This window comes from Elgaria multicarinata, chromosome 9 (assembly GCF_023053635.1).
Source record: "Elgaria multicarinata webbii isolate HBS135686 ecotype San Diego chromosome 9, rElgMul1.1.pri, whole genome shotgun sequence".
In the NCBI taxonomy this organism is placed as follows: Eukaryota; Metazoa; Chordata; class Lepidosauria; order Squamata; family Anguidae; genus Elgaria; species Elgaria multicarinata.
The window spans coordinates 34,483,252-34,509,440 of NC_086179.1; the positions used below are offsets into that span (position 1 = coordinate 34,483,252).

Genomic DNA, 26,189 nt, shown 5'->3' on the forward strand with positions numbered 1-26,189 from the left:
GGTGTGCCCAAACACCCACCACTTGTGGGTGAGTGATCCCTGAGTGATTTGCAAGAGATCAGCAAGGGTCCCAGTTGTTTAACAATAGCAACAACAAAATTACCTTTCCCACCTAAATTAGGCTGCTGAAATGAAGGAAAACTGGGGTAGCCAGGAATGGACTTTTGTGAGAAAGGACGGTGAACTCAGTTCAGTTTAGGTAATGAAAAGGCTCAGAATGTGTGCAGAGGCACCTGTTAAGTGTATATTTTTTGCACTTGGCTCAGAGAGAGAGAGAGAGACTAAGGGTGCAATCCTTTGGAAGTTTAGAAAAAACTCTTACAACTCCCAGCATTCCCCAGCCAGATATGGATGGCTGGGGAATGCTGGGAGTTATAGAACTTTTTTCCTGTCTAAATATGCATAGGATTGTGCCCTAAATATACTTTCACAACCTAACGCCCTCCAGATGTGTTGGGGCTACAGCTCCCATTTTCTTCTGACAGTGTGTGCTTGGACTGGGGCTGATGGAAGTTGCAGTCCCACACATCTGGAAAGCATCGCCTTGGGAAGGCTGGAGTAAAAATGGAGCCAGAGAAACATGGCGCTTAATTAATGGTGGTATTCTTGGGGAAAGAGGGGGGGAAAACCCGTGGAATCGCGCGCTTGGGGGAAATGGAAGCTAGAAAGGGAACTAAGCCAGTTGAATTGTACTGAACATAAAAGAGACAGAGGGGCTCCGGTGATGGCGAAAAGCGAGTCAATGAGCTCCACAAGGACTCGAAACATATGTCTTTCTATTTGTGTATTTCATATTTCCCTTCCCATAATTAAAAAATCCTAAAGCATAAGGAGAATGTTGCTTTGGCAGGAAGACCAAGCGAGCTGACACTGGAAGGGAAGTGGAGGATGGGGTGGAAATCAATCACACACCCAGTGTCACTGCAACGTGGGTTACAAAACACGAATAGAGCGGGTGGGGGGAGGCGTCGAGTTAATTAAAAAAAACAAACCCCGAAATTCCGACTCTTGAAAGTTCCGATCCTGATCCGCGTTCCATTCGGTCCACCCCTCTCCCGGGCAGCCACTTAAGACGTAGCATTCAAATGAGGGTGGTCCGCTCAACCAATTAAAAAGTGGCAAGTGGGTGGGGGCCTTAGTCCGCCTCCCCGGAGGAAAGTTTGTATTCATTGTTAAAAAACAGAAGACAGCGGTGGAAGCCTTCCAACTGTAGTCAAGCTATAGACGCGTGTAGTAGGAACTCTGACCTGAAGGGCGCGTTTCTGCAGTTTTCTATCGGTATGTTATATTGATAAGCTACGGGCGTGTTGTATTTTAGGTTGCAGGCTAAGTGCGCAGTATTTACGTGTTGAAATGGCCCAAGAGTTTTAGCAGCATCTTCCAATTTTGATTCAAACGGGAAACTAGCTGCTACTTCAATTGCAGGCAGAAAGTGCATTGCAAAGGACTTGTGTTTTCTCCCAGGGGTTACAAGACCTGATTTTATTGCTGAGATCCTGAAATGCTGCAGGTGGTTCTGCTACGTTGTGTTTCCTTTCAATAAGGTACTAAGTGCGTGGCGTGGCTAATTAAAAACAGCGGCCCAAAAGAAAGGGAGCAAAAAGGTTTTGCGCGTTGCTCTTGCTTTAAAGTCTTGCAAGGAAGGATGAGAAGTGAAGGAGCTGTGAGGCATGGATTGATTATGAGGACTCATCCTTTCCTCCGGGTAAGAAGTCCTGTAGGAGAACTGCTTTTAATCAGTTTCTTTTTAAAGTCTGATAATAACAAATGGAGTTTCTAATTGATTAGCAGGATTGGATGTCTCGTTTTATGACTAGAAGAGAAACTGCATGCAAGTGATAGTTTTAAATGTATGGTGGCATGAGCTGCCTGTTATAATTATATTTTTCCCAGGGTGATGTTGGTTTCAGATAAAATGTTTCCAAATAGGAGACCTTAGGGAAGTCTTTCAAATAAAACCCTTTTATGTGGTGGCCTGTTAATCCAGCACTCAGGAAGCCTGGGGCCCTCTAGATGTTTTGGATTACAACTCCCATCAGCCCCAGCCAGGAATGCCAATGGTCAGGCATTCTGGGAGCTGTAGCCCAAAACATCTGGACAGCACAAGGCTGCCTTCCTCTGGTCTGGGGGAAGCAAAAAAGTATTATATCTATTCTGAAGTTACTAAATTGCAGTTAGCAGCTTTATTTAATGGTTTGTTCAAGTCATAATCGATTCATCTTTACTTTTGTTATCATGAGCATAAGTGGGTTAAAAGTAGACGCAGTTCCCCACAGGCATTAATCCAGACCTTATGCTTATGGAAACACGCATTGATTGCTGCCTCACTGTTAAAATTAGCCTGGTGTTCCAGCATGTGCTCCTATTCCACCGCCACTCTCCAAAGTCTTCCCTTCTGCATGATCTTGGTTCTTACCACTTCCAGTACCTGTCAAACTGAAACTAGAATGCGCCTGGTTGAGGGCTCTGTGTAGTAATCTTGACTGAAGATCTGCATGCTGCAAATGCTGCTCGTTCTTAATGTGAAGCCGCTAAGCAGACAGATGCAAAGCGCTTGGGGCAGGCAGTGGAAAGTTGGGGCTTCAAATACACACATCATGCTGCGATGATTCTCGTGCAACTGCTCTGCTGCAACTTGTGTTCCTGAGAATGCAAACTAGCACAAATGATCTCTGAAAGTTAGGAAAATCCTTACTCCAGGATGTTCATCCAGCAGGCAAATGTGAGGCTATTGATACATTGCTTCCATCAATCAAGTCCAGCCGAAGCACGAGATAAGGCCCTCGGGTAGTAAGTTTGGGGCGCACTGCAATTTACAGGCACCAAGTATTGTTCATAATAGATGACGTGGCCTTTTAATCATGAGCAGCAAAGAGGCTAAGGCAGCCTCCCCCAGGCTGATGCCCTCCAGACATTTTGGATGACAATTTCCAGCATTCCTGATTATTAGCCATGCTGGCTGTGGCTGATGGGAGTTGTAGCCCAAAACATCTGGAGGGCACTGGTTTGGGGAAGGCTGGTCTAAGGCTGCCACTATTATCAGCTTGGTTACTCTCTGGACAATGGTTGCAGTGCAATCCTATATGTATCTGCTCAGGAGGTAAGTGGGTATTCAGGTCTCAATGAATCTGTTATCATTTTCTCTGGAAAGATTGAGACTTAAGAGCTAACACAGAAGTGATTGTGGTGGCCAGAGCTACCCATGGGAGAACCGGTGTGGTGTAGTGGTTAGCATGTTGGACTATGAGTCAGGAGAACCAGGTTCTAGTCCCCACTCGGCCATGGAAGCTCACTGGGTGACTTTGGGCTGGTCACAGACTCTCAGCCCATTCTACTTAACAGGGTTGTTGTGAGAATAAATGAAGAGGAGGAGGATTATGTATGCTGCCTTGGGTTCCTTGGAGGAAAAAAGGGTGGGATATAAATCCAATAAAAGTAAACAATTCAGTGCCCCCTCTACCATGTTTAAAAGCACTTAGCATGAATGTTGACCCGTTCACATTCTAGTACCAGTTATAAGTAGCCCAGGTGAATATGGTGCTGCTATGATAATACTATATACACACACACACACACACACACACACACACACACACTTACTTACTGCTACTATTATATTTTGCCTTTTCTCCAAGGTCCTTAAGGTGTATACATCAAAGGTGGGCAAATGTCAGGCCTATGGGGTCTACTTTGTTTTTGTTTTGTTCTTTAGTAGAGGCCCAAGATCCACCAACCAGAGCCTGGTACAAAAGACCTGCACTTAAGGACTAAAGAATTCTGTGCCCAGGAATTTGGATTCAGCACCTAAACTGAATCAAGCTCATGGTCCTTCCACACCAAAATCCACTCTTGGTTCCCCCAAGTGATGCCTGCTCCAGGTTTTTGAGGGCGCTTGGGCAGGGCACACTCAGTGCCCCACCCTGCCCCCATCCCTCAGTGAGCCTACCTTCTCACTGCCATGGTCACCAGCTCCTGTTGCTCCTCATCATTGCTCCCCCTTGCTTGCTTGAGAGGCACAGAGTCAGTGAAAGAAGTCAGCAGTGGCATCTTGTGCTCCTCCTTCTCACTGCCACTGTTGTCTGGTCCAGAGCAGGAAGCCAGTGAACAAGAAGGACGCAATGGTGAAGAGGAGGGGCAAGTCCTGAGGGCTCTTGTCAGTGGGCCCCTACTAGGGTGTGAGCCTTTGGCAAGGGCCTGGCCATGCCTACCCTTGACACTGGGCCTGAGCCCAAGCTCTTTTCCTTAACACGGGGCATGTCGTTTTGCTGCTGCTATTGCCAAACCACTGCAAGTTAGAAATCCTTGTCGATCTACTGCAAATTGCCCAAGAGATCTAATGGTACATCCTGATCTTTCTTCTGCTTATCCCTCATGTTTCCCTCACCCATGTTATCCTCACAACAGCCCTGTGAGGTAGGTCAGGCTGTAAGAGAGTGACTGGCCAAGAGAGCTTCATAGTTACGCAGGGATCTGAACCAGTCCTAGTCTGACACTCTAACCCCTACACCACACTGCCTCAAAGGGGACAAGTGCATTTAAATGATGAATGCTCACGTGGATGAATGCTTTACCAGGGCTTGAAGGCTCTTCCTCTGATGTGATTGCAGATTGTTTCCTCCTGTTGCTGCTGCAAATGAAAACCGAGCCATACGAAACTGATTTTTCTTTGATAAGCTCGGAGGAAATTCGGGGGTGACTGATGAGTCTTGTCTTCTCCCCGCTACTCCATTGCAGCTAGCTCATTAAACCTGCATGCTGAGGGCCCTTCCCTTCCCTGCATGGACTATGTCGGAAATGGCTGATCACCCCCTCTGTGAGAAGTTTGAGGCCAATGTTTTTGCCAAGAGACGATGCCAGAACTGTTTCCGGACAGTCGCTGCTCACCAGCCTGGTAACCAGGTGAGCTTACATTTGATCCTGGGCAGGTCACTTAATCCATATTTCGTGCAGAGGTGGTCTGTGTGTGGGGCTTTACTAGTGCTAGTGGGTGTGTGTTCGAGCAGAACCAGAACAGTGACCATTTCACAGGGGAAGGCTTGATAGCGGAAGCCATTTTCCTAGTGCTCCAGGTTTCAATGATCAATGACAGAACCCTGAAAAAGTTGGCAATTTGATGGCAGGGAGCTGGTGGAAGATGGTGCAGGGACAGTGCGGGGAGCCTTACCCCCCACCCCCACCCCAGCTGTGCCCCTTTGCTGGAATGCAGAGCTGTATGCCTGCCACTCAGCCTGCCTTGCTTCTCCTAAGCTAGCCAATCCAAACCTGGAGCCATCCAATGTCCAGAATTCCTGACCGTTGGCCTTGTGGACTGAGGCATGCTGGGAGTGATGTCTTGGACCGATCCTGGGGGCAGAGCATGGCGGAAGGTGCCAGAGTGGGTGGAGGATGTATTTGGGGACAGGGGCGCTTCCCTTAAAGACTAGAACACCAGGGCAGTGGCATGGTAAAAGAGCTAAATGAACGGGATCAGGGCGCAACTGTGAATCTTGTAGCCAAGGTGATGGTGATGGATGAAGAGGTGCAAATTTAAGGTTGTGATTGTGAGGGAGGTTGTGCATCTAAGGCTGCAGGAAGCCCCCGGAGCTCATCAGGTGTGATTTTCAATATAGCACAGGTCTCTGCTGTATGGGTATTGCCAGCGAAGGAATGTTGACCCTAAGAAACCTGCAATGAATGCCTTTATTAGAAATATGCAAGCTTTTGAGTGCTTCAGAACTCTTCAATGGGCTAGGTGATAGAAACAGCAAGGAATGGGGGAAGAAACAGCAAGGAATGGGGGAAGAAACAGCAATGTCCCAAAACTTGGCCAGATGTGGTGTCCGTGAGGTCTACAGTTTAGATAAACCCAGTCTTAAAATGGAGATGGGTAGTCTGAATGAATGAGTCAGTGTTGCAGGTATCAGATTATTCCCAGCATTATTTGGGATAGAGAAGCAGTGACTGAACTCCATTTCTGAAAATGCATTATTATGAACCTGGTTGTGGTTCATGATTAACCACCAGGATGGAAACATGCCTGAGTAACAGCTGAATTTCCAAAATGGGGGGAATCGAACATTTTCTCCTTTCTTGTTCCCAGTGGTCCTAGGAGGCAGCTCCAGGTCAGCCCAGGTAACTATCACATGACCTGCAGAGTCTAATTTAAATGTCTGCAGATCCCTCCTCCCCCACTTCATCTTGGGACTCTGAGCATGCCAACAAGATGATTTCATCATGAAGTCAGGTTTTTTCCTCATCCCCATCCCCCATCCTGCCAAACCTTCTTTTTGTAACATCTTGCTTGATGAAGAGATCTGTTGATCTTGAAAGCTTGCACATTTTGGGTGATCTTTTGCTTGGCCCAACAAAGGTATTACATTAATATGAATTTTGGAATGACTCTTCCATGGTCACAGTCAGTGTGACCATGGAACAGGGAACTCGGAACTGAAGAACAGGGAGAAAATCTCAGTTCTGCAGGGTGACTTGGAGTAAGGTGTTGTCTTTTGCCCACTGCTCCCATTCTCTCTCCCCACCTGTGGCACCTACCCCGCAGTGATTGATCCTAACATCTTGACAAATAGACAATCTGGTGATGGGCTCCTCTTCCATTGGTCACTTCCAATCCAACACTTGGAATCCCTGGTTATGCCCCCACTTAGCATCCCCAGATTAATTACATTGGGTTATGTTCTCATTGTAATTCCTTTGACTTTTACTTACCTGTGCGCTATAAACAAGGCTCAAACTGTAAAGCCGCCTTCCTCAACTCCCGTCAGCCATCATGGCCACCAGTCAGGAATCCTGGGAGCTGTAGTCCAAAACATCTGGTGGGCACCAGGTTCGGGAAGCCTGCTGCGGAGCGAGGAGGGCCGTATTTCTAACATAAAGGCTATTTTGAAAAAAGAGTTATGAAGAAGTGGGAATTTTGGCAGGCACAACTTTTCTCACCCCTGCAGCACTCTGATGTGACCTGCTGCCCCTGCTGAATGCTGTAGTGTTGAAAGGATGATTGTCCCTGCTGCCAAGCATACCTGAGGCAGTAGACCTGGCCTTTGCTCGATTCTCCCATTTTCCTGCTCTAGGGTATCCCAAGGAGAGGGGCGGGGGAGTGATTCTTGTAATCATCACAGCATTTCTTACAGCACAGCGATCGCTTCTTCTGCTGTTTTGCAAAGAAAGAGAAGTCCCCCAAACAAGATGGCTGAGTTACTATTTGCAAATGCAGGCTATTGAATGCAGCCACAGGGACTGGTAGATGTAAAAGATTGCAAATGAGATCTTGATGGCTGCTGTGTAGAGTAGTTAGTGGTCTGCCTGAGAAACTCTGTGTCTTTTACAGTTGCATGGCAGGTGAGAAGCAATTCAGCCAGTGAATATTTCCAGCTATTGTTTAATGCAACACTATTCATGTGCTTGGTGTTTTAGAGTCCCTGCCCCAAAGAGCTTGCAGTCCTAAAATTTAACGGGGGGGGATGGGGGGGACAGCCCTAGTTTGCATAGGAAGCCGCCTTGTAGCAAGTTAGACTGTTGGTTCATTTCGCTCAGTGTTGACTACGGCACCAACTGGCAGTATCCAGGGTTTTCCAATTCTACCTGCAGATGCCAGGGATTGAAACTGGAATATTCTGCATGCAGAACAGATGCTCTTCCACTGACTTGGCCTCTCCCCTAAGAGACAAATTTTGTATATTTGTTTTTAATGTTCACTGTTTTTAACTTTTGTAAACTGCCCAGAGAGCTTCGGCTATGGGACGGTATATAAATGTAATAAATAAATAAATATTAACTAAATGCTTGGTGACTGAAAAAAATAATATGCATTCTACATCACACACCTAAATTTGGCCTGCCTTGGTTACTCCTAATCTGACTTTCCTTTTGCCTTGGTTTCTGCCTTCATTCCTGCACTCTTTTTCCTTTCCTTTTTATTTTTTAATGTTGGAACGGCTATCTTACAATGAGGAAAGGAATGTGGTTGTTCTTGTAGTATTAAATGTTCTAGCTGTTGCTGCTAAAAAGAGCAGCGAAGAAATAACTGCAAATCACCTACACTGGTTTCATTATTGGCCTTCTTGTGATGCTCAGAACGAATGCGGGATCTTCCAGTTCTAATGCAAACGAGTACAATCCTATGCATGTCTTCTCTAAAGTAAATCTTAAGTTCAATGGGTGTTAGTCCAAGGTAAATGGATATAGTAAAAATGGGGAATGCGTGGCCTTCCAGATGATGATGGACTACAACTCCAATCATTCCTCACCATTAGCTAGGCTGGTGAGAGATGATGGGTGTTTTAGTCCAATGACATCTGGAGGGCCAAATGTCCCTTGCCCCTGGTGTATAAGGTTGCAGCTGCACTTTCTGCAATTAGGAAAGTGTAACTGTGGTGGTATTTCTAATTGCAAAGGGTCAAGTCCCATTGCTTTGTATATAAGACGCTTATGAATCATTTTACAGTTTGGACAGGAAGCCCGAAGAGTGAATAGACTGATCAGAACTACATCTCTTAGGCCAGAATTACATCGCCGTCTCTTAGGCCAGGCTGTGTAAACCTAGATCAAGTTTACACTGCAAACTCGATATAGCCTTAAGCCTCCTTTACGTTCTTGGTTCCACTAGCAACCCTGGGGAGAATAGTAAGAATTACCGTTATCAGATCCCTAGAGTGTTTTCAGGTGAGGCATTTATCATGTGATTGTCTTGCTTCATTCACAGAATGAGATCCAGATGTTGTCATTTTCCACATGCAACCCTCCCATGTTTTCCCACTGCTTCCATCTTTTTTGTTTCTGCAACAAACAAACAAAAAACCCTGTTATGGAAGAAAAGATGGAATAGCTCCACAATGCTTTTTGACTGCTAGGGCTAGGCTCCCTTGGTTTGAAACTACAACTAGTCCCCTTGCAGAACTTTGTTTCCCAGGATTGGGGTGATGGGGGGGAGAAAGCCATTTTGCTGGCAGACCGCGTGAGGGTGGTGTCTCCAATGTCAGTGGGGCAGTGAATCCACTCTGGGTTCCAGTCAGAACTCGAATCACCTTGGATAGCTCCTGTAGAGTTCTGAGTGGTTTCGACTGAAACCCAGAGCGGGTTCGCTGTCTCACTGACATTGGAGCCACCAGCCTTCATTGGGCAAATGTAAAAACAGTGGTGACCCATGAACGCTGCTTCAACGTTGGTGCTTCTACTTCTGCGGTGCCCTCTAGGATACAGGCGTCCTGGACTTTGCAAGGCTGGATGACCATCTCTTCTTTGGCAGCGCTTGGCCTCTCAAATGTGGCAGGCTTGAAAGGGCTGGAGGGAGTCACCTGTCGGCTCCTGGCTGGGCAGGTGTAAACTCCATCCCTCCCTATGGGGTGCCAGCTGGTGTCCTGTTCACAAAGGGTTTCGTGTTGTTCATTGTGTGCTGGGTTAGATCAGCCTCGGATTATGAAATAGTAATGAGGTTCCCTCTCTCCCCAGTCCGGGCCCTCTAGAATTTCCTCCTGGCTCGCCTGCGATCTGCTCCGAGCCATTTCCCCCACCCCACCCCCCCAGCTTGAGCAGGACAATGGAGGGGAAGTGGAGGTGCTGACAGCCTGCCTGCTAGGGACCCTCCCTTGCGTGATCCTAACCTGCTAAGGTAACTGGGCTGGGGAGAAGGCGGGAGGGGGTGGCTGGGGAGGGGGGATGACTCTCTCTAGCTTGCCAGGCAACGGGAATCTCTTAAAGGGACAGGCAGGGTTGAGATTCCACTCTGGATCTGAGCAGGGGAAGTGTCTGCTCTCCGTGTTTGTTCGTTCGTTTTCTCTCTGTCTGTCTCATGCTTCCAGAGTCCTGTTTACCCCTCTCCCCAGCAGCTGAGTGCAGGCAATAAGCAGGGCTTCCCATTCTGTGGTTCTGCTCTGATCAAACACCTCTGAAAGTACTTTCCCCTCTGCTGTGTGTTGAGTTGGGTGGGTGGTGTGGAGATCTGACCCCAAGACTTGCAAGGTTGGAAGAAGGGTGGCTATCGAGTTCAACTGCTTGCAAAAAACAAAAGTAGGATTTTCTATATTTGGCATCTCAACTTTAGGTGAGCAAAATCTTAGGCCCAAGGGAAAAATCTGCCCTTCCTGGGGGCTGACTCTCCAGAGTTCACTGGATAGCCGTGGGCCCTTGCTCCGGCCCCACTCCCGACTGCAATTGTATGGGGCTTTCCTGGATTGGGGGTGGTTTTTTACCCATTCTAAAAGGTTGAAATGCCTCTCCTAAGGCTTTGTTCCTGGTAGCAAGAGCTTTGGGCAGTGCACTATTAAAAACAATTACATTCAACAAGTATACATTTAAAACATTAAGAAGTTTAAAAGGCAATATAAAACCAGCTACATTATGTAAAATGGTATGTCTTCAGGAGGCGTTTAAAAGATATTATGTTTCCCGCCTCCCAAACTGCACGAAGGTGGGTGCACCAGAGGGTGGGTGCTGCCACAGAGAAGGCTCTGCCACCGAGGTTCTTCATGGCGGCATTTCATTCATCTCAGAGTGGCCAGTAGGGCCAGTAGTATTTTGGCCCTGCCCCTTTTGTCTCTGGTCCTGCCCACTGATGGAATGCCCCCACCGCTGCCCCTAAGAGCGTCTCTGAAATGGCACTCAGCACTCAAGCTGTAAGAGGTTTAGCGCCCCTCCTCATTCTGATCAGCTTGCGCCATTTAGAGCAGGGTTGGACAGAAGAAGACTCTCCAGATGTTTTGGACGTTAACTCCCAGAAGCCCCTGGCAGCATGGTTCATGGTCAGGAATGCTGAGAGTTGCAGTCCAAAACATCTGGAGACTGACATACCGCCCACCCCTGCTTTAGTTGATCCTGTGCCATGATAAGAGAGTAGAAACGAGGAAGGCGCACCATGTTGGAGGAGCCGTACAGCCAAGCAGGGTTCCATAAACCGGTGCTGACAGGTACCAAAGGAGACATAATCTCCTTGTGTGTACTGCGATTGTGATAGCACAAGTGTCAAGATGGGAATTGCCTGTCCTTTCTCTACCGTCTAGTTCACGCAGCGCAGAGGGCTGTATGCCCTATGTGGTGGCATTGATCGGTAGTGCTGGAGTTCAATTGGGATAGCAAAGTTATTTATATTTTTGCTTTGCAAGCTTTTGGGGTCAGGGCCTCAGAAAGTATGCCTTGGGCTTATGTGTGCACCTTACTTTAAAATGAATACGTGCTTAATCTTGACAAACGGGAAGGCTCCCAAGTTTGGCGTAGGATGGCTCAGTGTGCCGTAGTGTGAGAGCCCCTGCTTCAGAACAGGGGTGGGGAACCTCTGACCCAGGGGCCAAATCCGGCCCTCAAGTGTTCCCCAGATGGCCACGCCCCTTCCCTGGCTCCACCCCTTCTTCTAGCCACTGATCGTTTGGTGATTTCCTAGCTTTTATGCAGTTTTTCACCCATTCAGTAAAGAGGAAATGCCTCTCCCAAAACACAGTAAGAGCTTTAGGATGCAGTCCTATGTGTTGCACCATCAATGTTCAGAAGCCCCCAAACTCAGAGGCTCCTGTTTATCCAGGGCAGGGCAGAAGTGGTGAAAATGATTTTGACCTCCTTGTCCTCTTGCCCTGCAGTTTTGCTAGATAGTTTTGTGGGGGGGGGTTGCAAAGGTGCTTCAGAGGGGGAGGGAAGGAGGCTGCAGACGCCTCTGGATAACTCATATCCTGGCCTCTCCAGTCTCCTCCCCTCCCTGTCCACCAAAACACCCCCTTTTCATGAAATATTTGGAAATGAGCTTAGCTTAGTGTGATATCCTAAGAGTCAAGGAGCAGATAGTTCTGTTGCCCCAAAGAGGGAGGATACTCAAACTGTAAAAAGAGGCACCTTCTGTTATTTCCCTAAGCAAGAGGTACACAATGGGTAAGCCACTATCTTTTCCTGTTAGTACATTAATTTCTATTAGCAATTTCTGCAAGTCATAAACTTACACAGAACTCTTCATCAAGCAGGATGGAAAGGTAGCTGGGGGCAAATGTAGCACATTTTTGTCTTAAGCTCTGCTGCGCTAGGCAGCCTCCGTCTCTCCTCTGAGCACTGCAAAAGGAGCAGTAGCTACCATTGGTCCACCGTCTGTCGATTCCCATTTCCTTTGACAGGAACTGGAGGAACCTACAGTGAAAACTCTTGATTGTGTTGCTGGTACCAACGAATCTGGGCCCTGTGACCCATGGGACCCCTTGTGCATTTTAGTGCCCCAGTGTGAGCTCTATGTATGCGTGGAGGACAGAGCTGAGAGGTAAGTACTCCGGTGGTGGTGAGGGGTAGAGAAGATATTCTATTTGTTTAATTAATTAATTTCTGAAATTTGTACCTGCCCTTCAGTGGCTTATTGCAGGGCTATTGGTTCTCTGAGAACCTGGTGTTCCAATCTGCCCTCCAAGATTCCCTAGATGGTCCTGCTTTCCCCTTGCCCTGATCCCAGGGCTAGCCCTATCATTAGGCAGAGTGAGGCAGTTGCCTCAGGCAGTAGATTTAGAGGCAGAAAATTGTTAATGATTTAATTTATTATTATTGCATATTTCTCCTAGGGAGAGGCAGTTGTGGCATTTTCTTCCTCTGCTGCATAGGAATGTGCAAGGGGTGTGCTGGGTGTGCCCAGCCACACCCTAATATCTCAAGTAATAAGTGGCAAATTGAGAGGGCCATTGAGTAGGGATCCATAGGGGGATCCAAACACAGATGCCCTACTCAGCACCCTCTGGCTGCTGAGTAGGGCATCAGTGCCTACAGTGTTTAATAAAAGAATGAATAAAAATAATATCCTTTATGAATGATATTCAATAAATGTTCGCCTTTAAAAAATATTCCCTGGAAGCACATCCTAATGAAATGTGCTGCGCATGCTTATGTTCTGCTGCCCAAAAAACTTTGCTAGACTTGGGTACCAAATCTGTTGACTTGAGAGGGGCGCCACTTGCTATTCTGCCTCAGGCAGCAAAATGTCATGGGCTGCTCCCCCACTGATCATTTAGTGTGAGGGAGTTCAACTTCTGGCCCTCCAGATGGTTTTGGCCTACAACTTCCATCAGGCCTAGCCAGCATAGCCAATGGTAGCTTTTTTCAAGTGTTCAAAGCTCTCTAGAATACATCATTACAGCCGCACCGAATGTTAAGTCAGTATTCGTATCGCAGATGTGAGGGCTGAGGTTGAGAAGCTGTTGGTTTGCTTAAGGCCACGTAGTGAGTCCGCGGCGGAAGTAAGATCCAAAACAGGGCCTTCCTGGTGTGTGTTTTTAATTTGGCCCTGCCCCCTTTGCATTAGGCCACACCCACCACTGGAATGTGGCCCTCAAGAACTTCTCAGGCCGAATTCAACACCCCTGACTTAACCAATGCCACCGCTAGCTCCTGGGCATGGCTGAACCTTCTGAACCAAGTTCTGCTGGGAGCCCTGCATTTAGCTCAGCGCTCACACCTGACAGGTTGGGGGATTTTCAATTCTTAGTGTTTACTTTCCCCCACAGCTGGCAGGAAAGCTTGGAGTACACCCAGCTCAGCAGCAAAGCTGAGGAAGAATCTGAAAAAACCGCTACCTGTCCCAACACCAACACCACTGCCATCCCCAGTGTTGAGACCGACACCAATGCCACGCTCAGCAGGGTAAGATGGAAGCGTGTGTCTTCTTTAGCAGCTTCATGCTCCCCCACTTTTTAAAGCAGGGGTGGGCAATGTGCAGTCTCTTCCGTTCCCCGTTGCCCCCTAAATTTAAGGTGGTTTTCATTACCCAAACAAATGGCATCCATAGCAGCTGTGGGGCACCCAAAGTATTGAAGTTATCTTGCAAATAAGCTAAATTTAACCATAGTAGCACTATGGAACAGTTTGCTGATAAATTTCGGTGGCAGAACAGCACTTTCACACCTTTTTTTCTGGGGGTGGGTGGGTCGGCGGGGGACTGGAAATGGCCCCAGACCTCCCAGAGTTGTCCACCCCTGTTTTAAAGGAAAGATCTTTCACTTTGAGTGTCTGTAGGTCCCTGTAAAAGCACCCTTTCATTCTGGTTTGTCAAATAAAGTGAAGAGAACCGGAACTTGTACATCATCTTAACAGAATGCTATAAACAAATTTGTTTTAAAAAAGGTGCTGTAACAAATTTGTTTGAAAAAAGCCCAACACATTTCAGCCTCTTGCTTTATATTACGTCTTCTTCAGGGGGTTGCAACAATGTCTGCAGAAATTATTTACTACAGGTCGTCTTGCTATGAACACTGGCAACTTATAGCAAGTCAATCTCTTGTAAATAATTTCTGCAGACATGCCTAGAATAAAGCAAGAGGCTGAAACACATCAGGCTTCCCCCCACCCCCGCATGAATTTGTTTATAGCATCCTGAGACTATTCTCCCTTTTTGTGTTCACCTTGGATGCTCACCCGCCTTGCATCCTTGTGGCCAGGAGTGCCTTTTACTAGCTTAGGGCACTTTCCTATGCATGTTTAGACAGAAAAAAGACGTGTTTTTTTCCAGTCTAAGCATGCATGGGATTGTGCCCTTGTGCCTGCAGCAGGTATACAAGCCTATCTAGAGAGATCAGACTTTGCCTCTGTCATGCGTGCTGTAGCCACATCCAGGTTAGACTACCATAATGTGCTCTGCATGGGGCTCCCTCTGAAGGTGGTCCAGAAATTTCAGCTGGTACACAACACAGCCCCTTGTGCGTTGATGGGGGGCTGATTGAAAGGAAAATGTGATGCCGGTTCTGTACTAGCTGCATTGGTTTCAGTGTGTTTCTGGGCCCCTGTTTAAAGGGCTGGTTTTGGCCTGTAAAACCATTAATGGTTTGGGCCCAGCTTACTTGAAGGGCTGCCTACATCCATATTTACCTGCCTTGACATTAACATCTGTTTTAGAGGCCCTACTCATATCTTTTACTTTGGTAGTCATGAGAGATTAGGTCTTTTCAGTAGTGGCCCCCAGCTTGCTTGAACTCCCTCCGCACTGAGGTATGTACTGCTCAACTGCTGCCAATTTTTATGTGGTTTTTTTTTTAAACCGCTTTGTTCCGGGTTGCCTTCTCATAAATTGGTGTGCACTCTTTCACACATTTTAATATTGATAACCTATTGAAAGGATTGGGCATTCTCATTTATTTGGAAACGCTTTGTTGGTTTTTAACTGACCTATGTTGTTGAATTGGATTTTGTGTTGTTGTCTGTGAGTGTGGTTGTATGAATGTTGGTTTTGTTGCCTTTTATGGGGTTATTTTAAAATAAATTGTTGTGAGCCACCTTGTAAGGGCTACGTCCTGAAAGGCAGCCTATAAATATACTGTAAATTAAATAAATAAATGGTTTTTTCTGCAGGGTCTTTCAGTGATTTGTTGCAAACTCCCCCCCTCCCCTTTTAGGACTGGGAAATGACCAGGCTCCTTGATCATATTTTGGGATCTGACAAAGGAGACACAATGTACTATGCAGGCCAGAAGCGCGAGGTGCGACCTGAAAATGTACACTCTGAGAGACCCAAGCGGGCTGAGACCACATCATCTGGGAGAACAGAGTCCTGGAGTTGTCGGAAAGCAGGTACGTTTTCCCCACTGCCATCATCTACCCATGGCAGTGAAGATATCTTGCTTATAAGAAATGTTCCACCCTGTAAGGAAGGAATGTTCCTCAAGTGCTTCATCAAAGAACACCAATCTTGTGCCCGGATTAAATAAATATGCATCTGTGTATTTCATTCTTCTCCTGCCCTTTAGATCAGGGCCGGGGAGCGTGTGGTCCTCCAGATGTTGATGGACAACAATTCCCATCAGGCCCTGATTTAGATTCTCAAAGAACCTGAAACTTTTTAGCCAGGGTAGAGGACAAAGGGAGAATGAAATAAAGGTAGGGACCAGCATGGAGAGTGGGTTTAAATGTCCAAGGTTGGCAGTGGGGACAGGCAAGGGAAGCCCTGAAGTACAAGGACTGGAACGGCACAGAGTACTTCTCACCAAAGAAAGCCCAGCCCAGCACTCTTTTGAGGTCAAAGGGTACAATCCAATGCCTGTTGGACAACCATCTGTCAGGGATGCTTTAAGGTGGATTCCTGCATTGACTCGATGGCCTTATAGGCCACTTCCAACTCCATTATTCTATGATTCTATGATCAGCCCCATGACAATCAATTTGTCTACAGTCTCTCTGATCACTCTGGATCTCTGTTTGGTACAAGCAAGATTATCTAATAAAGTTATCACTCATCATTCTAAGAGATCATACCATAGAGCCCCATGTGTCTTAGGAGGTGGTTGTATATTCTTCTCAATTATTAGCAAATTCAATATTCCATAAAAAGTGTCAGTTTCTATGTGGCCTCTTTGTAACTGAAGATGTTTAGTAGTTTCTCCATTAGTGCAAAGTCCCAAATTTTCTGTTTTCATATGATAAGAGAAAGTTCATGTGCTGATTTCCAGTTCACAGGCATGACCATAGAATCATAGAATAGTGGAAGGGGCCTACAAGGCCATCGAGTCCAACCCCCTGCTCAATGCAGGAATCCACCCTAAAGCATCCCTGACAGATGGTAGTCCAGCTGCCTCTTGAATGCCTCTAGTGTGGGAGAGCCCACAACCTCCCTAGGTAACTGATTCCATTGTCGCACTGCTCTAACAGTCAGGAAGTTTTTCCTGATGTCCAGCCGGAATCTGGCTTCCTTTAACTTGAGCCCGTTATTCCGTGTCCTGCACTCTGGGAGGATCGAGAAGAGATCCTGGCCCTCCTCTGTGTGACAACCTTTTAAGTATTTGAAGAGTGCTATCATGTCTCCCCTCAATCTTCTCTTCTCCAGGCTAAACATGCCCAGTTCTTTCAGTCTCTCTTCATAGGGCTTTGTTTCCAGACCAAGAGCTTCGGCTTTTGGATGGTATAGAAATGTAATAAACAAACAAACCTGGCTGCTATCCAGAGAAATGTCAGGAGCTCTTTATGTCTTATTTGTGTATTAGAGTCCATATAAAAAGATAGTAGTCCCAGTTTTGCATATAGTGTTGTATCTTGTTGTGTGACCTCACTGTTAAAGGCAAAGACCTGGACCCAAAACCTTTGCACCAGTGGGCCATCCCACCACATGTGCAGATAGGTGCCTGTGGTCATTTTGACTCCTTGTTGCGTTCCCTCCCCTTGAGTATTGGTGGCATTGCTGCATTCTTTTATTTCTTCTCTTTCCAGAATCTAAAGCCATGAGCCAGGAACATGGGGACAATAGGAGGAAGCATCAAGCAGAGAGTGGCTATTTCTCTCTGGAGCGTCGGAAATCTGAACCAAACTGGGCCTCATCCCATCCCCGGGTTGGCTGCAGCACTTTGCCTGTCCGGAGCGATGCCGCAGCGGCAGGTGGGCGGCCTGCTTCCTCCATCAGCTCGACAGACTCGGACCGGAGCTTGCGCACAAGCGGGAGCAGCGAGGGTCGACACGGCCTGATGCGGCAGGAGTACACGGTGTTGGCCGACTTGCCCAAGCCCAAGCGGCTCAACCATCGGCAGGCATTTGAAAAAGAGCGCAGCAGCTCCCGCACCCGTAGTCCCGGCCGGGCAGAGGTGGAGCGGATCTTTGGACAAGAGCGGAGGTGAGAGATAGCGTGGTGCTGGGAGATGCGAGCTTTGTGTCACCAATCTCGGGCATAAGAAATGTCAGGGACAGATGAATCTTTGAGCTAGGTATGATACAGCATAGATTCTCAGCGTGGTATATATGGAGAGCATGCCCACCGGTCCCCCTAGAGCAGAGGTGGGGGATCTCAGGCCCCAGGCCCAAATCCAGCCCTCTGAGATTCCCCAGATGGTCACACCCCTTCCCCTGGTCCTGCCCCCTGTTTGCAATGCTCACCTTTGTAGGGACCCCGGATCAATGTCTGACAAATTTTCTATTAAGTTTGGAGTTAATTGCGAGCTTCGGAGCATGCGCAGTCTGCATCAAATAACGCCATCCCTGTGCATGCATGGAATTGGTTGATTTATCTCTTGGATGACCTGGCGTGCCCACTGCTGCTTCCCTCATCTTTGACGCCACCGCAGCTCTGGATCTACAAAGAGGGAGTAGAGGACGCTGCGGCTCCATGTGAAATCCTCCTAGCAGGGAAGGGGCACATAAGATGGCAATACATGATGTGCTGCCACACTACGCAATTCCAAAGTACAGCTCCCGAGATGCACTTTGATGTTGTACATGCACAAAAGCTCACATATGTGAAACGAGATCTTGTAGAACTCTTGTCTGAGCTGTTACTTTCCCAAAAAATAACACATTCATTTGGGATACTTGGTCCATCACTAGTTCCTAGATTAGGTGCACAGCTGGTTAAGATTCTGTTAACTGGAGCGCAGGAGCCAGCAAGTTCCCAGTAGTGCAGGGATGAGGAATGTGTGGCCCACCATATGTTGGGCTGCAACTCCCATAACCCCTTTGCTGACTAGGGCTGATGGGTGTTGCAGTCCAACATCATCCAGAGGGCCACCTGTTCCCCATCCTTGCTTCAGTGCATTTGGGACACCCTTTAAAGGTCAACTCTGTAATTATACCCAAAACTCTCTATTTGCTTTTTGGTATTAGGAAGTCAGAGACCCTGGGAGCATTCCAAGCCCTGGAAGAGGGGCTCCTTGAGCGGCTGGACAGCAAGTCCTTAAAGCTGGCCAAGGAAGGGCGGCTGGTCAGGAGGAAATCGAGTCCCACGCTGCGTAGAGAAGTGAGTGGCTAGTCCATAGTGTGTGATTTTACTTTCATATGGCCATTAGATATTGCGGGGAATTGAGCCCGTGATCAAACTGTGTTCTTGCTTGACATTTGGTTCCCCCGCCCCCAATTTGTCTCTGTGTTCACTCCAGTCCCCCTTGAAGAGCAAAGCTCCTGCGTTCCAGTCTTTGGTAAGTGGCAAGAAGGGCCTTCAGATCTGCCCATGGATGGTACAGTCCTGAAGAGGACCCTACCACTTCAGAAGGCACACAGAAGAGACGGAAGTCAGAGGTTTAAAGACAGCTTTTCGTCAAACTCTCCGTGGCTGCACGTAACTTGCCTTGATCTGATTGAGAGGAATTCCAGCCAAGGAATAGACATGCCTAATTTGCAGAATGCAGAGCGTTTGGCAGGAGAGCACCTTCAGAAAAGCTGTTCCCACCAACACACACACACACACACACACACACACGCCCCTGTCCTTCTGAAGTTTATGTTTGCATTGGCTCTCTAGTGAGTTCTTTTCATGCTGCTTGTTCGTCTGGCTGTATGCAGCAGTATCTTCAAACTGTCATGGCTCCCGAGAGGTTGGAAAGACCCCAAAACAGCACCGTAAATAAATGTCTGGCCTTCGAGAGGGGCGGGGGAAGGAGAAGTCTGGTCCCCACTTATGCATGTGGCTCCACCCAGAGAAGGATCTGAATTGGGTCTGCTGAATTGGGGTTCTGATGCTGCGACTCCTGTAGCAGACACGGCATTTCGCAGTCTTGAAATGACCACAAATTCTAGGCTAGAGTGGGCAACCTGTAGCCCTCCAGATGTTCTGGCTTATACTGCCTATGAGCCCTAGCCAGCAGAGCCAAGGGCAAGGGATCGTGGGAGTTGTGGAAGCCACTTTTTATTTTAGTTCTAGCATGTCAGCCCTGTTTTCGAGCCCAAAACGTTCCCAGAATGGCTTACAAAGATGAATAGCACAAGAGTTCATGTCCTTATATCTTAAGTTTAGTTTGTAAGAGAGCCAGTGCGGTGTAGTGGCTAAAGTGTTGGACTGGGAGTCGGGAGATCTGGGTTCTAGTCCCCACTCGGCGACTTTGGGCCAGTCACAGTCTCTCAGCCCAACCTACCTCACAGGGTTGTTGTTGTTGTTGTTGTGAAGATAAAATGGAGAGGAGGCGAATTATGTACACCGCCTTGGGTTCCTTAGAGGAAAAAAGGCAGGATATAAATGCAATAATAAATAATAAATAAAAAGGCAGGGAGCCTTCTGGGATGGACACCCAAACAACACCCCCCTCTCTCTTCACTCCTGCCCCCATCTTCAGGGAAACAAGAGACTCCCATGGGAGCCAGAAAAGCCCAGCAGAAGCAAAGAAGCCCTGCGCCTGGGGAGACCAGATCTGCGCCCAGAGAGAAGTAGGAGCCAAGGTGAGCCTTTGCGCTCAGGCAGACCCACCCAGCGTCCCGAGAGGGAGACCCAGAGCAGAGGGGTCTCTCCGCACTCGGTGGCTACACCTCCTCAGCGGACGGAGAGAGACCGGAGGAAACGGGAGGAGCCCGTGCACCATCCGAGATCCAGCGGAGAGAGGGGGGCCCTCCGTGCTGCGAGTCTCGCCAAGCCAACTGAGAGCAGTAGAAAGAGCCAGGTGGAGACCTTCCGTGACAAGAGCTCTGGGAAGGGCACTGAGACCAAATGGAAAAGCTGCTTGGAGGCCTTGCACACCACTGGCCCTGCAAAGAGTTTGGACAAGAGTCAAGCGAGCCACCAGGGGCAGCCGGAGAGGTACAAAGAGAGTGACCGGAAGGCGCGAGGCAAGCCTTTGCTCCCCATCGGGACAGCCGAACAGCTGGCCAAGGACACGAGAGACTGCCAAGAAAGTGTGCGTGCTCTCAGCCCAGGGAGAGGGCCGGCGGTCACGGGGAGAGGTGGGCGGGTGTTGAGTCCCCCGCAGCTACGCAGGGAGGTTGGCTGGGGAGCCCAAGGAGAGGGCAGGCGCACTCTCAGTCCAGGGAGAGACACGGGGATCGGGTTGAAAAGCCATGGTGAGGCTGGGGGGCTCTCCAGTCCCGGAAGATGCGCCAGCAGGAGCCAAAGGGAGCTCGGGCGCTCCCTCAGCCCAGGGAGATGTGGGGAGAGGAGCCGGAAGAGCTCTGGGGAAGCCAGATGTTCTCCTGGTCTTGGGAGGCCACAGGAGGTGAGCCATTTGTGCCCCAAGCAGACGAGGTCTTGCGCTGAGCAGCACCCAGAGTACAGCCGGAAAACCCCACGGGAGGCCTCCTCCCAAACTCCAAGGACCAGTACAGATGGCGATTGGCTGGGCCAAGAGGAGCCGTCGAACCCTTTCAGTCCCAGGAAGGAGCATGACTGCAAGGGGTGTGGCCCATCCTTCTGTCACGCAAGCTTGCCAGTTGCCGAGCAGAAGAGGACCGGCCAGGGAGACCCCCCTCACTCCTGGAAGTCGGAGAGTAGCCAGCCAAGCCATGACGGGCCCCTGTGCCACATCACTCCAATGCAGCTCTTGCAAAGGGACTGGATAAGCCAACGAGAATCCACATCATCTGCAAAGGCAGGGCAGCAGCGATTGGATGCTAACTGGAAAAACCAAGGGAGTCCAACGGGATGGGTTGAGGATGCCTGGGAGACGCAGGAAAGGGGTCCAAGCCCTGCGAGGCCGGAGAAGCAATTGGAAGATGAGTGGGACGATGAAGACAAGCTCTTCTACCAGGTAAGGAAGTGATGGGGCCACCTCCCTGCCCTCCGCCAAGTTGCGGCCATGCTCTCCCTCCCTTTCCTTACAGTTTCTCCACAGAGGGAGGTTTTTCTTGGTGTTCCTCGCTGCAAAACGGCCCTCAACATAGGTGTGCGCAGTACATTTCGTTAGGGTGCGTCCCCAGGGATTACTTTTTTAAAGGCGAATATTTTACTGAACATTATTTTTACTCATTTATTAAACACTGTAGACACTGATGCGTTACTCTGCCTTTGGCCTGCCTGACCGCAAGAGGGCCTGTTGCAGGGGAGGGGAATGAGGAGACGCTCCCCAAGCCCCAGCATTGGTGGAGCTTTGTGATGAAACTGGCTGGAGGAGGGGCGTACAAGGCAATATTAGCCTTCAGGGGCCCTCCTCCTGGCCTCCTTGAAGCATGGCTCCTAGAAGAGAGGCTCTCAGCAGAGCGATTCCTTTTCGTTGCTGCTGCCAGGAGCAATGGTACTTTCTCGGAGGCTGTGGTTCTTTGGCGTGTGCTCTCTCACACTGAACTATCGCCTGTCCAAATTATTGTTAGAAGTAGGATAATTTGGAGGGGCCATAGCTCAGTGTGAGAGCATAAGCTTCATTTCAAAGCATGCTTGTAAAGTAGCAATTCTGTGATAGAGCAGATGAGTTGTAGTCCAAAACAACTGGAGGGCACCAGGTTGCCTCCCGTGCATGGTTGATGAAGCCTGGGAGTCAGTCTGTGAACCATGTACTCCTCCCTCACCCCTCTTCTCACATGACAGTTTTGGCACTACAGTCCTGGTTTGCATTAAACCAGACTTCTCCATCATTTCCCAAATCTTTGCACATTTTTTTTAAATTGCAAACTGCATTGCAAAATTCAAGAAAGCACAAATTTCGACGCATCAGTGCATCCAGCTCCTGAATCTGTTTAGAAAGTGTGAATTTGGGGAGTTCGTATTAAAATGCAAATCCAATGAATTTTTTTTTATACATCCCTAGTTAATATAGACAAAGATCAGTAGAGCAGTGGATATGGAAGGAGTGGGGAAACAGACCGGAAATATTGGAAGGATAGTGGGAGGGAACTAGGGTAGGTGATCGGGAATTGTGTAGACGCAGAAGAATTAAGTGTGATTAATTTGGAATAACTGCCCCTCAGAGGCATTGTACACTCAAAAAAAGTCCTACAACTCTCAGCATGCTCCAGCCAGCAGCTGGCTGGGTCATGCTGGGAGTTATAGGACTTTTTTCTATCTAAACATGCATACGATTATGCTCTCAGTTACGAAAACTGCTTAGAATTGCTACTTTACAAGCACACGTCAATACTTTTGGACATCTCCATCCTTTTACTACTAGAATAATCTTCCCCAACCTGACTTCCTCCTGATCTGTTGGTTTACAACTCCCATCATCCCTAGCCAGCATTCAACCCATCGGAAGGGTGCTGGATTGGAGAAAGCTGCATGAGAAAAGGTGCCCCAGATCTCCTTTGTGTTCTGAGTGGAGATAAGTTCTGCCTTCTGTACCCTTTCTCCGTAAGCATGTGAATAAGGAAACTGCTTTTGTTTTCCGAGCAGAGATTCGTGGAAAAAAGCTCCTTGAATATGGCTTACTTTATGCACGTTCCTTTGTAGCATCAGCTCAACGGAGGACAACCCTCAAAAAGTGCATGCCCCTTGAGAAGCCAAGACCTTTATCTGGACACCAGTAAGAAACACGAAGTACAGCATGAGCTTAAGGTATTTATCTGGCTGATCAGTGGAGGTCTCTGTCCTGGATTGCAAACTCTTGGCTTTGAAATGAATAACTGCATGGCAGAAAAATGTACAGCATATATGGCTTCTCCGTTGTGGTATTTCTGGCATCTTCTGTGGCTAGGTTGATGATGCTCTGTTTACCTCTGTAATGCAGCCTTCCCCAACCTGGTGCCCACCAAATGTTTTGGACTTCAGCTCCCAGTTGTAGACCAAAACATCTGGAGGGCACCAGGTTGGGAAAGGCTGCTGTAAGGATTTGTAAAGGCTGTGAATACACTGACTCGGGCTGATGGGAATTAGAGGCCAAAGCACCTGAAAGGCCACAAGTTGCTCACCCTGCTTTAAGGCCACACAATTCTGATTAGGAACACAGGAAGTTGCTTATACGAAGTCAGAACCTTGGTCCATCTAGCCCAGTGTTGTTGACACTGACTGGCAGCAACTCTCTGGAGTTTCAGGTAGGAGTTTTCCAGCCTTTCGTGGAGATGCCGGGATAGAACTGGGACCTTCTTCATGCAAAGCAGATTCTCTGCCACGTCATTGTCACTACCTGGATGAGAGACCATGAGCTTTTCTACCTCTTGGTCTGGATTTGTGGGAGAGGGCATGGTGCAATGTGGAGTGCTGGGCTGTGAAAAGTAGTGTGTGCCATCTTTGGGCTGTGCACACCAATGGTGTACCACAATGGTGTGTACATGAATAGTTTGGGGTGGCCACTTATGAATCACCAAGAAAGAGGACAAAAGAAGACTTTGCTTTGCATATGATAATTCTGTATGTATAGATTCAAATTTAGAAATTATTATTATGTTTTAAATGGAAATACAACACATCTCACCATAGTGGGGGAAGACTGAGACCAGGTGACCTGTGTGCCTGCTGCCAGGTGCTGTTGAATTGATGGGCATCTTGAAGGCCCAGCTCTTCCTCTCCTGGAGTTGTATGGCAAAGCAAGGTCCACCATCTACTAATGTCTACTAGCCCAGGCAAATGATTTACAAACTGTCGACTAAAATTCCATAAGGTAGAGATCCCACAACATAGGGTCAGCTCTTCCTTATGTTGGTTCTTTTTATACCGGACATGGACTGGACAGCTCTTCAAATGGAGGAATCCTTCAAAATAGAGGGCAGTTCCTCTGGCAGCCTTTCAGATAGAGGACTTTTCTCTGTAAAAGAGGACACATGGGCACCCTGGAGTAGCTGGGAAATCCAAAGGCTGCCTGGCTGGCTGCCTGGCGGCTGGCTAGATAGATAGATAGATAGATAGATAGATAGATAGATAGATAGATAGATATTGCTACAGTTCAGATGGTTTTAGTTTGCAAATGTAAATTATTAAAAGAACAGACAAACCAATTTCTGTTTCTTTCTTAAAAAGCGGCAGTGGGCGGGCTGGATAGCTGGCAGCTACGCCCTCTCTTCTTCTGCAGACGTTGTATTGAGACATGCCTTCAACACAGTGCCCCCCACCCACCCCACCCTTCTGGGCAAGCCTCTGCTCGAAATGCAGCGGGAAGGGAATGATCTGTGTCTACCTATATGCCTTGGGCAAGCCTAGCACCTGCATCCCTTCTCTTCTGCTCATTGCCTCTACTGCTGAGCATGCAACACACCTTAACTGCAACAGCGCTAAATGCAAGAGCCGTTCATCCCTATTCAGAGGCGATAAAACTGAAATGACCCAAGGCCACAGTGTCGGTGGCAAAGGCCTGTGCCAGGATGGAAACATTTCACGCCATGCAATCGGATTATGTTCTGTGTCACAAGGCGAATGATATTTGTAGATATATTTGGGACATCTTTGCAAATATACAATCTGTTTTTAAAAATACCTGTATTTGTTTTCTCTGTCTGTGATCACGGAATTGGTCTGTTAGGATCTGTGGAGTTATTAACTTGGCAGCAGCATCTGGATTGCATGGCTTGACTGGGGTTGACGGGGACAGGCAGAGGCATGATAGTTGGGTGGATTTGACGGAGAGTTGGCCTAGATGTCCTCTTGGTACCTCCCTACCAAGTGGGGGCTGGTGGCTCTGATGACAGTGGGGTGATGAATCTGCACCTTGGATCACTCCTTTAGAGTGATCCAAGTGGATTCCCCACTCCACCGACATCAGAGCCACCAGTCTCCACTGTTCCTAGCCTAGAATTGCACAGAAAAAAAAACCTCTGGTTGTGGAAAGTGCAAAATCTAGACCCCTCTGTTGGAGTCCTTTTATAAACAATATTCCTCCAAAGAAGTGTGTTGTGCAACACGTACATCATAAGACATGACAGTTCTACATGGTTGTCTTTAGTCCAAGGTGCGTTTTGTTTGTTTGTTGGAAATGGAAAAAATTAGGTGGGCGGGAGGGGGAGAAGAGTAGAGCATTCCCATTTCTTCATGGTAGTGCCTCCCAATCATAGCTATGCTGAGCAATCTACAAGCACACAAGAGGAGAAGCTGACTTTCTCATAAAGGGAGTTATGTAAGGTGAAGGAGGGGCAATAATTGGCTCATCCAGATGTATGACGGAGCAAGAGTGGCAGGCAGGCGGGAGGCAGAGGCAGCTGTTCCTTGCTCGCATGTAAACCAATGGGGTGTCGTGCGTGAGTGGGTGCGCTGCCTGCAGTGTACTTTCCCCTTTCGCTTTACATCACAATCCATAATTGGCTCCTACACAGGTTGCGCAGCGTGACATGCGATCCTGGACTGCTAGGTTGTTTAGGGGTTAAACAGCCCAGTGGTTAACCCAACAACAAACCATGGGTTAACTGCTAAGTTGTTTAGGTCCTAAACAACCAAATGGTCCGGGTTCGCTTGGCACACTGCACAACCTATGAAGGAGCCAATTGTGGGCTGTGGGCTGAAGCGGACGAGGCGGGCACTGATGAGTTGTCATGATGTGTGAACCAGGTCCTTCTGTGGATGATAATTTGCCTGTATTGTATTGTCAGTAGATGAGTATTGTTGATGCAGGTGTTCTCTTCTCCATAACCCTACCGGAATCCACTGAAATAAGATTAGCTGCTAGCAAGCAGACAACCAACTTCCTGAGATTGTCACGCCTCCTTCTCCTGACCCCATTTCCTCCGTC

At 48.1% G+C, this 26,189-nt stretch overlaps 1 protein-coding gene across 1 annotated transcript in view; it reads left to right on the plus strand.

The window, feature by feature from the left end:
• The first annotated feature begins 4,770 nt into the window (after positions 1-4,770).
• TRIOBP (TRIO and F-actin binding protein) overlaps positions 4,771-26,189 on the plus strand; it is a 68,333-nt gene continuing 46,914 nt past the window's right edge. Inside the window, exons 1-9 of the mRNA XM_063133508.1 lie at positions 4,771-4,899; positions 12,081-12,220; positions 13,449-13,584; positions 15,330-15,504; positions 17,134-17,530; positions 18,514-18,646; positions 18,786-18,824; positions 19,956-21,356; positions 22,988-23,074. Of these exons, the coding sequence (XP_062989578.1) occupies positions 4,786-4,899; positions 12,081-12,220; positions 13,449-13,584; positions 15,330-15,504; positions 17,134-17,530; positions 18,514-18,646; positions 18,786-18,824; positions 19,956-21,356; positions 22,988-23,074 (2,622 nt within the window). The 5' untranslated portion in view covers positions 4,771-4,785. The remainder of the gene's footprint in view (positions 4,900-12,080; positions 12,221-13,448; positions 13,585-15,329; positions 15,505-17,133; positions 17,531-18,513; positions 18,647-18,785; positions 18,825-19,955; positions 21,357-22,987; positions 23,075-26,189) is intronic.